At 49.2% G+C, this 17,604-nt stretch overlaps 1 protein-coding gene across 2 annotated transcripts in view; it reads left to right on the top strand.

Annotated features, from left to right (window-relative positions):
- Window positions 1-2,150: 2,150 nt before the first annotated feature.
- Window positions 2,151-17,604, top strand: part of PALM3 (paralemmin 3) — a 163,320-nt gene continuing 147,866 nt past the window's right edge. For both annotated transcript variants that reach the window (XM_078685681.1, XM_078685679.1), the window contains exon 1: window positions 2,151-2,324. In XM_078685681.1, coding sequence (XP_078541807.1) covers window positions 2,291-2,324 — 34 coding nt within the window. In that variant the 5' untranslated portion in view covers window positions 2,151-2,290. The remainder of the gene's footprint in view (window positions 2,325-17,604) is intronic.

Genomic DNA, 17,604 nt, shown 5'->3' with positions numbered 1-17,604 from the left:
AGAGTGAGGTGCCCTGAACGCTGCCTCTGTGAGAGTGAGGTTCCCTCCAGAGAGGGCGGAGGGGTCGCAGTGAGGGTGAACGCTGCCTCTGTGAGAGTGAGGTTCCCTCCAGTGAGGGTGCAGGGGTCGCAGTGAGGGTGAACGCTGCCTCTGTGAGAGTGAGGTTCCCTCCAGAGAGGGCGGAGGGGTCGCAGTGAGGGTGAACGCTGCCTCTGTGAGAGTGAGGTTCCCTCCAGAGAGGGCGGAGGGGTCGCAGTGAGGGTGAACGCAGCCTCTGTTAGAGTGAGGTTAGCTCCTGAGAGGGTGAAGGGGTCGCAGTGAGGGTTAACGCTGCCTCTGTGAGAGTGAGGTTCCCTCCAGAGAGGGCGGAGGGGTCGCAGTGAGAGTGAACGCTGCCTCTGTGAGAGTGAGGTTCCCTCCAGAGAGGGCGGAGGGGTCGCAGTGAGGGTGAACGCTGCCTCTGTGAGAGTGAGGTTCCCTCCAGTGAGGGTGCAGGGGTCGCAGTGAGGGTGAACGCTGCCTCTGTGAGAGTGAGGTTCCCTCCAGAGAGGGTGAAGAGGTCGCAGTGAGGGTGAACGCTGCCTCTGTGAGAGTGAGGTTCCCTCCAGAGAGGGTGAAGGGGTCGCAGTGAGGGTGAACGCTGCCTCTGTGAGAGTGAGGTTCCCTCCAGAGAGGGTGAAGGGGTCGCAGTGAGGGTGAACGCAGCCTCTGTTAGAGTGAGGTTAGCTCCTGAGAGGGTGAAGGGGTCGCAGTGAGGGTGAACGCTGCCTCTGTGAGAGTGAGGTTCCCTCCAGAGAGGGCGGAGGGGTCGCAGTGAGGGTGAACGCTGCCTCTGTGAGAGTGAGGTTCCCTCCAGAGAGGGCGGAGGGGTCGCAGTGAGGGTGAACGCAGCCTCTGTGAGAGTGAGGTTAGCTCCAGAGAGGGCGGAGGGGTCGCAGTGAGGGTGAACGCTGCCTCTGTGAGAGTGAGGTTCCCTCCAGTGAGGGTGCAGGGGTCGCAGTGAGGGTGAACGCTGCCTCTGTGAGAGTGAGGTTCCCTCCAGAGAGGGCGGAGGGGTCGCAGTGAGGGTGAACGCAGCCTCTGTTAGAGTGAGGTTAGCTCCTGAGAGGGTGAAGGGGTCGCAGTGAGGGTGAACGCTGCCTCTGTGAGAGTGAGGTTCCCTCCAGAGAGGGCGGAGGGGTCGCAGTGAGAGTGAACGCTGCCTCTGTGAGAGTGAGGTTCCCTCCAGAGAGGGCGGAGGGGTCGCAGTGAGGGTGAACGCTGCCTCTGTGAGAGTGAGGTTCCCTCCAGAGAGGGCGGAGGGGTCGCAGTGAGGGTGAACGCTGCCTCTGTGAGAGTGAGGTTCCCTCCAGTGAGGGTGCAGGGGTCGCAGTGAGGGTGAACGCAGCCTCTGTGAGAGTGAGGTTCTCTCCAGAGAGGGTGAAGGGGTCGCAGTGAGGGTGAACGCTGCCTCTGTGAGAGTGAGGTTCCCTCCAGAGAGGGCGGAGGGGTCGCAGTGAGGGTGAACGCAGCCTCTGTTAGAGTGAGGTTAGCTCCTGAGAGGGTGAAGGGGTCGCAGTGAGGGTGAACGCTGCCTCTGTGAGAGTGAGGTTCCCTCCAGAGAGGGTGAAGGGGTCGCAGTGAGGGTGAACGCTGCCTCTGTGAGAGTGAGGTTCCCTCCAGAGAGGGTGAAGGGGTCGCAGTGAGGGTGAACGCTGCCTCTGTGAGAGTGAGTCATGATATCACAGTGAGGTTCCCTCCAGAGAGGGCGTAGGGGTCGCAGTGAGGGTGAACGCTGCCTCTGGGTGAAGGGGGTCGCAGTGAGGGTGAGCGGGTTCCAGTGCGAGTGAGGCCGGGTGCACCTGCAGGAGCGGGGGAAGGTGAGCCCAGGGGAATGCAGGAATGTGGTGAATTATTCATGGGATGGAGCCGGCGGCCCCCGCCCTCCCCCTCCACCGGGGAGGCTCGGGCCCTCACCTCCAGCCCTCCCTCGGCGCTATCCGATCCGGACGGAAACCCGCGCCCAGCGCACCCCGCCCGGGACCGTCTCCTGCTTTTCGCCCCAAAACGGGTGGAACCGGCTTTTCTGGGCTCCGCTGGTGCGGGCGCTCCCAGCCCCGGCCAGACACCGTCCCGGCGCCGCCCCCACTCCCATGACGAGGGATCTCGGCCCAGAGCAGCCGCCGGCACCGGTGTGACCACACTTCGAGGCGCCTACCACTGCTACACAAGGCATCGAGGCGCTGCAGGGGGCTGCGAGGGCAGCACCGGACCAGGGCTGCCACTCCACGACTGGCACCCTCGTAGGGGCATGGCATCGCAGGCTCTCACCAGCGAGGGCGAAGGTGAGTGCGAGCGGTGCAGCGGCGCCCCCAAACCCGTGAGCTTGGGCGAAGTGTGAATGAGAGAGTAGAAGGGCCGACCTCTGCCAAGGTGAGCGAGGGACTGAGCTCTGCCAACATAACTGAGTATGAGTTGTTGCAGGAAGAAGTGCTGAGCTCTGCCAAGGTGAGGGGCAGAACTCTCCGAGGAGGACTGAGGGTTATTCTCTGCTCGCGGGAATGAGGGGCTGAGTTTTTCCAAGTTGAAGGGCTGTTCTCTACCAAGGGGTGAGGGTCTGACCTTTGCCATGGGGCTGTGGGGCTGAGCAGCACTGTCCAGGCGGATAAGGGCTGGTCGGGAAGGGGGGGGGGGCTCTGCCAGGGCGAAGGATATGTGAGGGTCTTCATGGGCAGCGAAGGGCTGACTCCCTCCAGGAAGAGTGCGGGGCAGGCGATCAGTGCTTGCGTTTGGGGTTAGGGTTATGATTGGGGCTAGAAGTTTTTTCTAGGGCAGGTGTTTTAATGATGTCTGCAGATCACCTGGGCGCCTCTTTCGCTGCTGGGGTGCGCTGTGAGGCTGCTGGATCTGAAACTGTCACTCAGTGGGGTGTCTGCTGGGGCGTGGACCCACTGGAGGGGGCGGGGGCATGCCAACCATCTAACCATATTTCATCGTAGGGGGAACACACATTTGCATATAAAACAGTGGGGAGGTCTGCAAGGGAAGAAGAAACAGCTGTCAGCAGGCGAGAGGCACAGCTGTCAGCAGATGAGAGGCACAGCTGTCAGCAGATGAGAGAGGAACAGCTGTCAGCAGATGAGAGAGGAACAGCTGTCAGCAGACAGAGAGGCACAGCTGTCAGCAGATGAGAGAGGAACAGCTGTCAGCAGACAGAGAGGCACAGCTGTCAGCAGGTGAGAGAGGCACACCTGTCAGCAGACGAGAGAGGTACAGCTGTCAGCAGACGAGGGAGGTACAGCTGTCAGCAGTTGAAAGAGGCACAGTTGTCAGCAGAAGAGAGTACGGATGTGAGCAGGCGAGAGAGGCACCGCTGTCAGCAGTGACTGATAGCTCAGCCCTCATCAGGTGAGGGCAGTGCTTTAAATGGGCCGGTACTGTCTGGTACTGAGTACCGGCTTTTTTTTATTTTGGGAGGGAGAGTACCTGCACTTCTTGAGAGCGACGTAATACTTTCATTTGGACAGTACCAGCACTTCTCAGAAACAAGCAGGTACTCTGGTACAGAGTCCCTGCACTTCTATGTTTCCATGTCAAGCACTGCGTGAGGGGGAGGCAGCTGTATGCTGGGAAGAGGTTTAGCAGGCGGGGGGGGGGGGGGGGGGGAAGGGATGTAGTTACAAGTCGATGAAATGTACAGCTATTAGCAAGTGAGAGGGGTCAGCTGTCAGCAGGATGGGACGCAGCAGTTGTATGAGGGAGAGGTACAGGGCATCTATCAGGTGGGAGGTGAGACAGAGGCTGCTGCAATCTGGCGACTGGGTCAGCTGCTAGCAAGTGAGACAAGGTACTGCTGTCACGAGATGTGGAGAGGGCAGCTGTCAACAGGGGAGAGGGTCAGCTGCCAGCGGGTGGAATGGGTCAGCTGGTGAGGGGAAGGAAGCTGACAGCAGGTCAGGGAGGGGAACAATGTCAGTAGGTGGCAACGAGGACAGCTCTGGGTTGATAAAGAGGCGATTCTGCTGTCAGGCGAGGAAGGAAATAGATAGTAGTAGGTAGGGATGCCACCCATCAAACTCTGGCCGGAAAAGTGACAGGTCTGGCAGCAGTCACTAGGTGAGGATGGAGGCAGCTGTCAGCAGGTGGAGGAGGACCTTAAAATCCAATGACTCAGTAGCTCAAATATCCCTCTGCCCAGCACTTATAGATTTCAAAGAGCAACATGCAGAGGATCACGGTCTCACCACTGCAGAAGCCACTCCAGAACTATCACCCCAAGGATTCAAGGCCGAGCACCCTGTCGAGACGTAAAAGTCCTCTGCATGGGAATGGACATGCAGCCGTGCCCTGAGTGCCCAACTCCACAGATATCTGAATCCCTAATGCTGAGTTTTGTTGTCATGGGCAGCCACAGACCCTAAGTGTGCGCCATGACATAGGTCTGTCTCACGTATTGTGGTCTTGCTGGACTGGAAGGGGTGCCCAAAGTGCTCCCCTCATAGTGGCGGAAAGCTATTACCTTCACCAGGAGTTAAGCAGCTTGAGCGCGATGGTGGCAACATACTGTGTAGCGAGCGACCTGTATAAGTACGAGCGAACAGGTCTTTTTTTATCCCGTGTCACTGGAGTGAGGTCTACAGGCGCACTCAATTTTTGAAGTTCCGCTGCGTTGTTCCTAAGACCCTTGGTCTACGTCACGTTGGTGTGAAGTGATGTGCAGCGCCGGAGGTGTATCTGCGCTGGGTGTATGTCTGCCTGGGGAGGATGCCATAAAGGACAATGCAGTATTGGGAAGTGACTGTATGTTGCATACATGTGCTGGAGGTGCATGTGCCTAAGAGTGGTACAGTATCTGAAGGATGTAGCACTGTGCAATGCATGCATGATAAGTGCATGTGCTGAGTGTGGGCGTATCTATGAGTGGTACAATACATGAAATGTGCAGTGTGTGCAAGTTAAGTGCTTTATTGGATGTATGTGTACCTGGGAGTGGTACAATACACGAAATGTGCAGTATGTACAAGTTAAGTGCTTGTATTGGATGTATGTGTACCTGGGAGTGGTACAATACAAGAAGTGTGCAGTATGTGCAAGATAAGTGCTTGTCTTGGGTGTATGTGTACCTGGGAGCGGTACAACACATGAAGTGTGCAGTGTGTGCAAGTTAAGTGCTTGTATTGGGTGTATGTGTACCTGGGAGCGGTAAAACACATGAATTGTGCAGTATGTACAACTTAAGTGCTTGTCTTGGGTGTATGTGTACCTGGGAGCGGTACAATACAAGAAGTGTGCAGTATGTGCAAGATAAGTGCTTGTCTTGGGTGTATGTGTACCTGGGAGCGGTACAATACGTGAAGTGTGCAGTATGTGCAAGATAAGTGCTTGTATTGGGTGTATGTGTACCTGGGAGCGGTACAATACGTGAAGTGTGCAGTATGTACAAGATAAGTGCTTGTCTTGGGTGTATGTGTACCTGGGAGCGGTACAACACGTGAAGTGTGCAGTATGTACAAGTTAAGTGCTTGTCTTGGGTGTATGTGTACCTGGGAGCGGTACAACACGTGAAGTGTGCAGTGTGTGCAAGTTAAGTGCTTGTCTTGGGTGTATGTGTACCTGGGAGCGGTACAACACATGAAGTGTGCAATATATACAAGATAAGTGCTTGTCTTGGGTGTATGTGTACCTGGGAGCGGTAAAACACATGAATTGTGCAGTATGTACAACTTAAGTGCTTGTCTTAGGTGTATGTGTACCTGGGAGCGGTACAACACATGAAGTGTGCAGTATGTACAACTTAAGTGCTTGTATTGGGTGTATGTGTACCTGGGAGCGGTACAACACATGAAGTGTGCAGTATGTACAAGTTAAGTGCTTGTCTTGGGTGTATGTGTACCTGGGAGCGGTACAACACATGAAGTGTGCAATATATACAAGATAAGTGCTTGTCTTGGGTGTATGTGTACCTGGGAGCGGTACAACACATGAAGTGTGCAGTATGTACAACTTAAGTGCTTGTCTTGGGTGTATGTGTACCTGGGAGCGGTACAACACATGAAGTGTGCAGTATGTACAAGTTAAGTGCTTGTCTTGGGTGTATGTGTACCTGGGAGCGGTAAAACACATGAATTGTGCAGTATGTACAAGTTAAGTGCTTGTCTTGGGTGTATGTGTACCTGGGAGCGGTACAACACATGAATTGTGCAGTATGTACAACTTAAGTGCTTGTCTTGGGTGTATGTGTACCTGGGAGCGGTACAACACATGAAGTGTGCAGTATGTACAACTTAAGTGCTTGTATTGGGTGTATGTGTACCTGGGAGTGGTACAATACAAGAAGTGTGCAGTATGTACAAGATAAGTGCTTGTCTTGGGTGTATGTGTACCTGGGAGTGGTACAACACATGAAGTGTGCAGTATGTACAAGATAAGTGCTTGTATTGGGTGAATGTGTGCCTGTGAGTGGTACAGTTCATGGAGGATGCAGTCCTGTGCAGTGCGTGTATGCTGTATAAACGCACTGGGTGCATGTGTGTTTGTGGATCGTACAATACATTAAGCACCCTAGGTTCCATTCTGGGAGACCTGGGCCTGTATGGTGAAACATGGCGTGGAGGTGGAGAGATCCTCCTCAGACAGATTTGTGTATTGCTGCCTTCCTGTAAGCTGGGTGGGACACAGAGGAGAGAGGAAGGGCCAGGCATCCCGTATGCTTCAAAGGGTGGCTCTTTGATTCAGTGAGAGGCCACAAGGAGGGGGCTTGGGCACATCACAGGAGGGAGATGGGGCGGATAAGACAACCATAAAGAGTAGGGCTGGGGCCCTGGGCTAACCTTTTGATGCCCATCTCACTGTGGCTGACATCCAGGTGTGAACTCTAGTCACTCCCAGAGCCTGTGACGTGGGACGATCAGCTTCGGAAACATCCCTGCCGTGACAGTTTGCATTTCAAGAGGAGGAGGAAGAAGGAGCAGAGAAGCCTGCACTTGAAAGAGGCAGAAACCCAACATAAAACTTCAGACCCTAAATCACATGTGTGTCTGGAAATGGACTATAAGAAGGGTAGATTGAGACCTCATACATTGTCATCTGCCCAGCAGCCAGAGGGGCAGTGTGAGGAGGGAAAGCTCTGCATGACTTCTGCCTGTGGCCCTGACTGGGGATCAAGGTCTGTTAGTCTCCCTGTTGGGTGAGAGGACATCACCCAGGGAATCCAAGAACACCTGCCCTGGAGCGCCAGCGCTCGCATGCTTGCCAAGACCAGTATGTACTGTGAGGAAGAGGAGCGCATTGATGACAAGGCCCAGTGGGGAGCACTGTTGAGTGACGTCCTGCGTGATGCGTGAGGAGAAAGCTGCTGCACCAATCAGGTCAGCGCCCATGTGCAGGACTGGGTCAGCAGCCCCCTTATACCAGGAGAGGGCCGCAGTGAAAATGGCTACGGTAAAGACTGCCATGTAAGGGCCGAAGACTTGTGCGGTTGTGGTACCGTGACCTCATATGTCAGGGCGGGCTGCTGTAGTAAAGAATGCTGTGCAGGAAGGGTCACAGCCTTGTGCAGAGGTGGTGTGGTGACCCCTTATGCCAAGAGGGAACTGCGGTGGTGAAAGACTGCGTGCAATAAGGGCCAAAGCCTTGTGCGACAGCGGTGCGGCAACCCTGTATGCAAGGAAGGGCTGCTGTGGATTACTGTGCTGTGTTGATTGGGTCCGGGCCCGTGCACAATGAACAGTGGTGACCTGTAGGTCACCAGGAGCAATAAGGGCTGCAAGTGGTTCGACTCTGTTGGATTTGTGAGGGCAGCATTGGAGCACCATCACCCAAATGGTACCAAGAACAGGATCGTAGTAGCTTCCCCCCATTGGGAGTGTGTGAACACTTACCCCACAGGAGAAAGCCAAAGGAAACCTCAGATCTCTGCAGGAATGCGACCACTAGGGAGAGAGCCTGCATCCCTGAGTGCAGCCGTTGAGTCTGCATGCAAGCGACTCACCTGACTGGGGCCGCTGCAAGTGCCTGCAGATGCGGCACAGTCAAAGATTCTGAATGCTTCACTTCTGCCGGAGTGGGTAAGACTTGTTCGGGCCTGACGGCACTGGGAAAACCTGCTGTTAAATCAAGTGCTTATGCGCTTGAACACTATTGACTTTAAATCAGATCCGTAGTTGACTCTTGAGTCAAGTGCAAAAGGGGTACTTGGCCCAGTTACTCAGGATTCATAGTAAGTCGGGCCCGGGACATCAGGAGTAACAGGCATCAATCCCCACAGTTAGACCCAGTAACCCCTGCATGCCATATGGCCCTTTGAAAAGGGTTCTGACACAGCCCAGGAGTAATACCATCCATGCCCCAAAAAATCAGATGGCCAGGCACTCTAAGACATTAACAGACTTGCACGTCAATGATTATAAGATGCATTATCCAGGGCCGGACTGAGAACTCAAAGTAGCCCTGGCAAATTTGGTCAGACCAGGTCCCAGAAGGTGCGTAGCGAACAAGTGCAGCGAGCAAGCCTGACGACTTCAAGGAGGGCCTGGGGGGTTCTGCCCCCGAGAACATTTGGAAAAAACAGTGCACAGGGATACCCAGTCATACCCCCAGACGTTCTTACAGAGAGCACAAAAATAGTGCAGTGAGCTAGCCAGACCACTGCATGGGGGCGTTGGGGTAGTGTCAGCCCAAGAAAATGTAGGAAGGAAATGGCAAAAATGGTGCATTTTACAACACATTTTTCATTATATATTTAAAGGTGTTAACTTTTGAAGCATAGTAAAAGTGTCTTCAGGTTGTCTCAATGGCCTGTTATGTGCACTCTGTTAAACATATGCCGTATTTTCCTTCACATCTCAACCATCTGCGTATCTTACACCACATCTCTTTCCTCTTCAGCACCCTCTCTCACTCTCTCCAGAATGTATTTCCTATCATCTCCCTCACTTCACTATGCCTAAAGACACAATGCCCCACTCACCTATAAGCACTGCATTTTCTTTCTTCTACTTTTGCCTTGTCAAAATTTTTACAACTGGGTACCTCATTCACACATATTTGTACAGAATCAAAATTACAACTGCAATATGTGACCATTTATTTATTTATATAGCATTAGCTAGACCTGGAGGTATCTGAGCGCTTTACATATAATGCGAGACCATTTGATTAAAGTACATGCATATATACAGACAAAGAGAATTGTTAGGCAGTTAAGGTAGTTACACTATGTGGACATTAGAACAGCATGAGTTAATGAATTACATTACATAGTAGAAGTTGGTCTGTGCTCTCTGCAGAGAGGCCAAGGATTGGATGACCATGTTTTCTGAACACCTATTTGATCCCCTGACAGGCACTGTGAGAAACTCACACTGCCTTCAGCCTCAACTCTGGAGCTCTCAATCGATGCCTTATATACACCTGGAGGCGACTCAGTTTAAAGTATGCACTACACAAAAACAACATGCTACATGGAAAAAGATACAAAAACACAGGATTTTGGAAATAGCTAACACTATTAGGTAATGCTAGATAAAGTAAAACATGGGAAATATAAATACAAACCATATTGGTGGCATGGATTACCTTAGGGTTTTTTTCTCACTAATTCCTCAGAAATCGATCAGGCTTTTTACCCATAAAATTAAGGTCATTTAAGGCAACATTGCGAGTGAGCCCAACCCATCAGCCAGCGCTATTGTCTGTCTTTCATTTCCACATTGTGGAAATGAAAGACAGACAATAGGGCTTAATCCAGTCATCCGACTCACACTATCCGCCCTAAAGCCTGCTGGCTTCACTGTCCTCGTGATGACGATGTCATGCCAGTTGTCCCTGGGAGACTGGAAAGTGATTGGCCGACTGATTTTGTTACTGGGGGCCGATTTCGCAAGGCTGCTGCAAAATCGGCTCCCAGTAACAAAACCGGCCTCAGTTAACAAAACCAGCCCCACCCCAGTAGGGAATGGACACATTTGCAGTTAAACAATCCGGAATGTGTTAATTGAAAACCGAGCTGAGGACCTCTGCTATGACTATGCATTTGAGGTTTCTATTTTCCTTAAAACCTTCTTTAAGGGCCTCACACATTGTCAGATGCAAAGGCTACTACTTTACTAACATATTACATTTTGGTGACTAGACCACAAGGTAATATCTAGTCCAGGGCTTTTATAAACCACAAACTTACTAACAGCCTATAGATTGATTCTAAAAATGCCCAATCTTGGACAAAAAAGGGTGACGAGGGATGAGGTCACAAGGTGATTGCCCAAAAGCACCTAATTTAGCCAATCGAGTAGATGGAAATTAAAAACCACGCCTCCTAGATCCACGCTCTCCAGCGGATCACTAAACCACAACTAGGGTGGCAGCTATTCTAATGGAAAAGCCAAGAGTATTCTCTTCCAGGGAAATTCAGCGTTTTTTGGGACCTGCCCAGATTTATAGTTTAGTTTTGGTTTCAGCCTATTTAGGTGAAGTGAGGATTAGATGTTAAGTCTAGTAGTAGTCCCTGCCCAACCCACTAATTTGCCCACCTTGTTAGGGTTCCCGTCAGTTTTTTTTTATAGCACTCTCTACCTATTTGGCCCTATTTTAAAGCCTCCCTCAATATTTTCATCTAAATGAAAAGAGGCAGAAGTAGAATACGAGCCCTTACCTGGGACAGTAAGAGGCCACTGGGCAGTACACTTAGTAGATACGTATTTTTTATCATCAGCTTTTTAGACTATTTAATTCAATTTGGATGATGTGGTAATTCATTTTGTAAACTTGCCTCTCCAAAGGTGCCAATAGCAAGAATTCAGCGCTTACTCCAGGTGGTAACAAAGCATCTTGAATGAAAATACAATATGATACAGTAATCATACTCAATATTCAGTCCAGTGATATCTTTTAAAATGTCCTGGTTATGAAATTAAACCAACAAAAATACGCTCCAAGGCTCAAACACCTCCTGTTCTCTAACAAATATCTAAATGTGTCCCTGTGCACAAAGTGATCCTGCATGCGCAAAGTGTCTACATTCATCCGAAGTGTCCTGCAAAGTGATAATGGAATGTTGGGTGCGCTGCTCAAAATGATACAAAAGGGGATGATGGACGGAGCGTTTGAGCAAATCAAACACTCACCCCCAGTCAACTGATCTGGGTTTTATCCATCACCATTCTTTAGCCCACTCTGCCACCCCAGTTTAGACATTGCCATATGCAAATCAGTCTGACCCTGTGCCTCATGGGAACAGTCCAGCCCGAACTGCCAAGCCATGTCTTCCCTGGACCGGAAACAAGCATCCTGGGACCGGTTTCGGATTCATAGTCCCTTGCTCACTTTGCCACTGGATCCAAGCAAGCTGGGCTGAAGAAGGCTGTAATGCCAGAAACCGGTCCTCGGAAGCTTGTTTCCGGTCCAGGGAAGGCATGGCTTGGCAGTTCGGGCTGGACTGTTCCCATAAGGCACAGGGTCAGACTGATTTGCATATAGCCATGTCTGAACTGGGGTGGCAGAGTGGGCTAAAGAACGGTGATGGATTTAGGCCCAGATCCTTGTACTGGGTGTGAGTGTTTGATTTATTCAGATGCTCCGTCCATCACCACCCCCTTTTGTACTGCTTTTGGCCGCCATAAGTGTGGCAGGGTATGCTCAGACGTGAGTCCCTTGCTCACTTTGCCACTGGATTAAAGCAAGCCGGGCTGAAGACGGCTGGAATGCCAGAAACCGGTCCTCGGAAGCTTGTTTCCGGTCCAGGGAAGACATGGCTTGGCAGTTCGGGCTGGACTGTTCCCATGAGGCACAGGGTCAGACTGATTTGCATATAGCCATGTCAGAACTGGGGTGGCAGAGTGGGCTAAAGAACGGTGATGGATTAAACCCAGATCTTTTGACTGGGTGTGAGTGTTTGATTTATTCAGATGCTCCGTCCATCACCACCCCCTTTTGTACTGCTTTTGGCCGCCATAAGTGTGGCAGGGTATGCTCAGACGTGAGTCCCTTGCTCACTTTGCCACTGGATCCAAGCAAGCTGGGCTGAAGACGGCTGGAATGCCAGAAACCAGTCCTCGGAAGCTTGTTTCCGGTCCAGGGAAGGCATGGCTTGGCAGTTCGGGCTGGACTGTTCCCATAAGGCACAGGGTCAGACTGATTTGCATATAGCCATGTCTGAACTGGGGTGGCAGAGTGGGCTAAAGAACGGTGATGGATTAAACCCAGATCTTTTGACTGGGTGTGAGTGTTTGATTGGTTCAGATGCTCCGTCCATCACCACCCCCTTTTGTACCGCTTTGGCCGCCATAAGGGTGGCAGGGTATGCTCAGACGTGAGTCCCTTGCTCACTTTGCCACTGGATTCAAGCAAGCTGGGCTGAAGAAGGCTGTAATGCCAGAAACCGGTCCTTGGAAGCTTGTTTCCGATCCAGGGAAGGCATGGCTTGGCAGTTCGGGCTGGACTGTTCCCATGAGGCACAGGGTCAGACTGATTTGCATATAGCGATGTCTGAACTGGGGTGGCAGAGTGGGCTAAAGAACGGTGATGGATTAATCCCAAATCTATTGACTGGGTGTGAGTGTTTGATTGGTTCAGATGCTCCGTCCATCACCACCCCCTTTTGTACTGCGCTGCTCAAAATCACACACCCAAGTTCCTCAGGCATGGCACTCTAAACACTACAAGATCATATTGCCAGCACTACAAGAAAGAACATGAGCCAGAACCCCAGAAATGTTACAACTCAGCCCACTAACTAACACACTACAAGCAGCATAAGAGTCACACATACAGCACCCCAAGGACCACACCACCCATTCCTATGTGACTCTTAGAGTTTATCCATTTGTATCTCTTCCTTGAGTGACGTTACAACTTGTACAGTTGCAATTTTTTTCTGTTTGTATCTCTTTCTTGCGTGACTCTACAACTTGTACATTTGCAATATTTTTCTGGTTGTATCTCTTCCTTGTGTGACTTACCACTTGTACATTTGCAATTTTTTTCTGTTTGTATCTTTTATGTAACTCATGTAATCCTAAATCCTTATGTATCACAACTTGTTCCTATGTAAAGCGATCTGACACCTTCGGGTAATGTTCGCGCTATATAAAATCGCATTAAATAAAAATAAGTAAAATAAAATAAAAAAACTGCATTGTCCAACACTCTCAAGAAGCTCACCGTAGTAGCTAAAGAATCAGACATTTCAGCACCACAAAAAATAGACAAGCAAGCCTACCATGACTTCCACCCACCATTATCCCAATAATCATACTGCTTGCCACCTCATAAATTACACAACTCAGTGCCCCAAGAACCACACTGCTATACACAAGGAACCACAGTTGTCAGAACCCCAATTTCCTCACCATACAGCACCCCACGATGTTTACCACCAAGCACTTCAAGAAATGCACCATACAAAATCCAATAAGGCATACTTCCCTGCACACCAAGAATTATACGGCACAGCATCCCTTTAATTAGTGCCAGCAGTATCCATAGAATCACACTTCTCCGCAGAGCAAAAACATTACTGACCACCACTCAGGAATCACACTACCCAGTACCCCAACAATAACGTCACCACCTATACCAAGAACCAATCCCAGAAGAATCGCCCACCCATTAACCGAAATATCATGACACAAGTATTCAAAGAATCAACACCCATCACATCAAGGACACAATCCAGCACCTCAAAATAGCCAACTCTCACAACTCCAAGAATCGCAAAACCTGACTTCAACAATCGCACCACCAGCACCCCAAGAAACATGGCACTTAATGTCCCAACAATCACACCTCAAACCACAAGAATAGCATTCAACGTCCAAAAGATCAACGTTCTCAACACCCGTAGAATGGCAATCTCCAGCACCTAGGAACCACCAGGGCATTTCAAGGGAGTACCCCCCACTTTGAACCAAAGCTCTGATGGAACCAAGAAAGCAAAGCAAGTGAGCGTGACCCTCCCTCTAAGTCCTCCCTTGTGCCTTCAATGCAAACATCTATCCATGCTTCTTTTCACCCTTCCATCCATCCTGTCATCCATTCATTCTTTCATCTGTCATTCAGTCTTTCACCATATCATCCACCCACCCTTTCACCCATCCTTTCATGCATCCACCTATTCACCCATCCTTTCACCAGGCTTGTCACCCATCCATCTTTTCACCCATTCATCCACCCATGCATCCTTGCATTCTTCCACTCATGTATCCTTTCATCCACCCCTGTATACTTTCATCCACCAACGCATCCTTTCACCCAATCACACACTTACACATAGTTTCATTCATTCGCCCACCCACGCATAATTTCATCCACCCATGCATCCTTTCACCCATGCATCCTTTCCTCCATCCACCCTTTTACTCATCCATACTTTCACTCACTCATCTCTTATCTCATCCACCCTTTCACTCATCCTTTCATTTACCCACGCATCCTTTCACCCATCTACCCTTTCACCCATCCTTTTACCCATCCACCCTTTCTAAAAAAACCTACCCCAGCTGTAGCTGGTAAAGCGGGGGATTCACGACGCCCCTGGGTCAGTACCCAAGAACCACCTCAATCACATTACTCAACACCAAAAGATTGATGCCCCAACACCTCATGAATCATACAGGTCAGCAGCCTATGAATCTCAACACCCTGCACATCTACTAGACTGCCCCACAGCATAACATTCACACCACCCAGAACTATTAGTAATCACAGTGCCTACACACCAGGATTCACAATGTCCAATAGCCAAAGAATTGCACTCCCAAGTATCCAAGAATTGTCCAGAGAATCACAAGAATCGCACTTCCCTTAACACTATGACTCACACTGCCCATAACACTATGAAATACACCGAAAGCAACCAAGTACCAAACTCCCAGTACCCTACCCCCTTACTCAAAAAATCATATCCAAGCACGGAGTATCTATCTATCTATCTATCTATCTATCTATCTATCTATCTATCTATCTATCTATCTATCTATCTATCTATCTATCTATCTATCTATCTATCAATCCATCCAGTGCTTAAATTGTAAAAAACATAAGTGCCAGGGCCTTCACCAGGAGGCCACTTCCGCTTGCACCACCCATTGCTGCTGTCAGCTCTGCCAGTTACAATAACAACACAACTACTAAGCATCACACTCCTACAAGTGTGACAATTCGGACTACAAATTGCTTTGGCGCTGGTAGTAGTCATTTTTTACGTAGACTGAATTACTACAAACCTGTTGTGTTCATCTCTAAATTAGACAAACAGCACTACCTTGTGGTAGACTGTCATAAGTACCGGTGTTGACAATTAAGTTCCTGCTGGTGCCGAGCACTGGAAACCACCATCACAAATTAAGCACAGTATCTATATATTTATCTATGTTTAAAGTACCAAAATTACACACGTAAACAGAAGTTTCTTTCTGCTGTAGAACCTGCACGCTAGAAACAACGAAAGCCAATAGTGGATTACTAAAGGCTACTGTTAAAGAGCCAGGTGTTCAGCCTTTTCTTAAATGTTTGTAGATTTTTCTTAATCTCTGAGATACTGAGGGAGTTTATTCCACATATTTTTTCCTAAGATCCCAAAAGTTCTGACTCCTTGGGAGCACACATATGCTCAGGGACAGCTGGAGTCTGTAGGTGGCTGAGCTTAACTTCGACGCTAGCTTATGGGCAACAAAGTTCATTGCAAGGTATACAGGTTGACTAATATAAAACATTTGGTGCAGGAGAAAAAGCTATTTGAAGGTAGCACTCTTCTTAATGGGTAATCAATGCAGTGTTCTTATCTTTTGATAAAAATGTTCACATTTGTGTATGCTGAAAATGGTCCTAGCCACTGCATTGTGGATGTACTGTAATCTGCCCATATTTTTAGAAGAGGTGTTGGGTAAATTATCATTTCAATAAGCAATGCAAGTCTGCGTAAACTCGTGGATAATGGACACACAGTGAGTCATGGACAAAAAGGAAAGATGCACCCAAGACCATGTAGATAGAAAATACAACTTTTCAACACTGCTGATAAATTAGCAAAATTAGAGTCTCCCAAAATAAATGTGCCCCTCCTTAGAGGGAGGCCAAATACTCTGAGAATTGCAAATGAGCAGAATTTAGCTGAACAGAACATGAGTCATTTGGAGGACACTCAGTCCAAACTCAATCCGGAGCTAAAGCAAATAGGTTTGCACCTTGGTCTTTCGCTTTTCCAGTGTTCTACAAAAGTTCTGTGTCATTTGCACACATGAAAAAGGACATTGAGATCTGCCAGAGGATGCAGGGAAGAACCTTGAGGGACTCTCCAAAGAACACATCTAAAGCAGAGGTGAATGATCCAAGCAGCGCCAGCTGTACTCTGACGGATGGTAAGAAGCGGATTAGTCTCGGCGCAGTGTCTCTAATGGAGGCTTATGTGAGGCGGTGCGGGACGATCAGGTGGTGGATGGTGTTGAAGGCTGCTGACAGATCTAATAGTATCATGGAACCAACACCACCTTCATCCACTACCGTCCTTAGTTCCTCCAAGGTATAAATAATCACTGCCTCAGTGTTGAACCCATAATGGCACCTAGTCTGTCCACAGTCAAGCAGCAATCTACTTTCTAAAAAAAAAACCTGTATATAGCATTGCTATAGTGCAAACCCAGCTAAAAAAGGCAGCGGAGTACTAAACATGGTCAAAGGCAAGCTTAAAGTCTGCGAGTAATAGGAGAAGCAGTGGAGTTGTGGGCGGTTAATGCAGTGTGATGCAGTGTTCTCCTGATGGATAAAGGGGTGTTGTTCCAGATCCTGGGTGCATAGATGGCAAAGGCGTGTGCAGTTGTAAGGTCACTGCACCCTCGACAAATTTGCCGACATGAGGAAGCAGAGAAATTTGCCAGAAAATGAAATGCTGCCAGGGTTTCAGAGAGGCTTTCTTGGGTGGAGATCTTACAATTACGCTTTTAAGCTAAGTAGGGGGCTTTCACATTGACGAAGAGGTGCATACAAAAGCTGCCTGCTAAGGATTTAAGATTTATAGAAATTCCCAGGGCATACATCTTTCAGTGGCCGAGAGGCTTTACTTTTTAGCAATCATTGCTCAGTTTCCAACAAGGTTAATTCTCTTAGTAAAGCAAAGACTGCTCCAGACAGCATGCCAGGGATCTGATCTGATTAATGTCAAATAATTTCACAAGTGAGAAGCTGTTGCCAACTATATCTTAACCTTGAATGTAACTTTATCAAAGAACAAGAAAGACAGGGCTACCTCTTGAGAAAGGATAACCTCATTTACCATAGCCCTGGAATGAGTGACATCATAAACCCTCTAATATAGGGCTTCTGGTGAGGTAAAATCTGTATGAACCTTGCAAAAGGAAATATATACTTCCTTCTGATCTGACTAAATGCCTGTAGTTTGAGCAGCAGACAATAGAAGGAACACTTGGTCCTCTTGTCACAAGTCTAGCACTGCTTGGCTTCTAGGTGCTGTCAATTAGTTTTTCCCATCTGAAGCATACATAGAAGAGAGGGTCATCCCAGAGACTGCACTACTTGCGCTGCAAGAGTGAATCTATAGGCACTCAATCAGACCATGCAATATCACAGGGATCATATTGATTATCACCCCAAGAGTCACTTTGCCTAGCAACC

Source organism: Lissotriton helveticus, chromosome 1_1 (genome assembly GCF_964261635.1).
Source record: "Lissotriton helveticus chromosome 1_1, aLisHel1.1, whole genome shotgun sequence".
Classification (NCBI taxonomy): Eukaryota; Metazoa; Chordata; class Amphibia; order Caudata; family Salamandridae; genus Lissotriton; species Lissotriton helveticus.
This window is presented reverse-complemented; position numbering and strand designations above follow the sequence as displayed.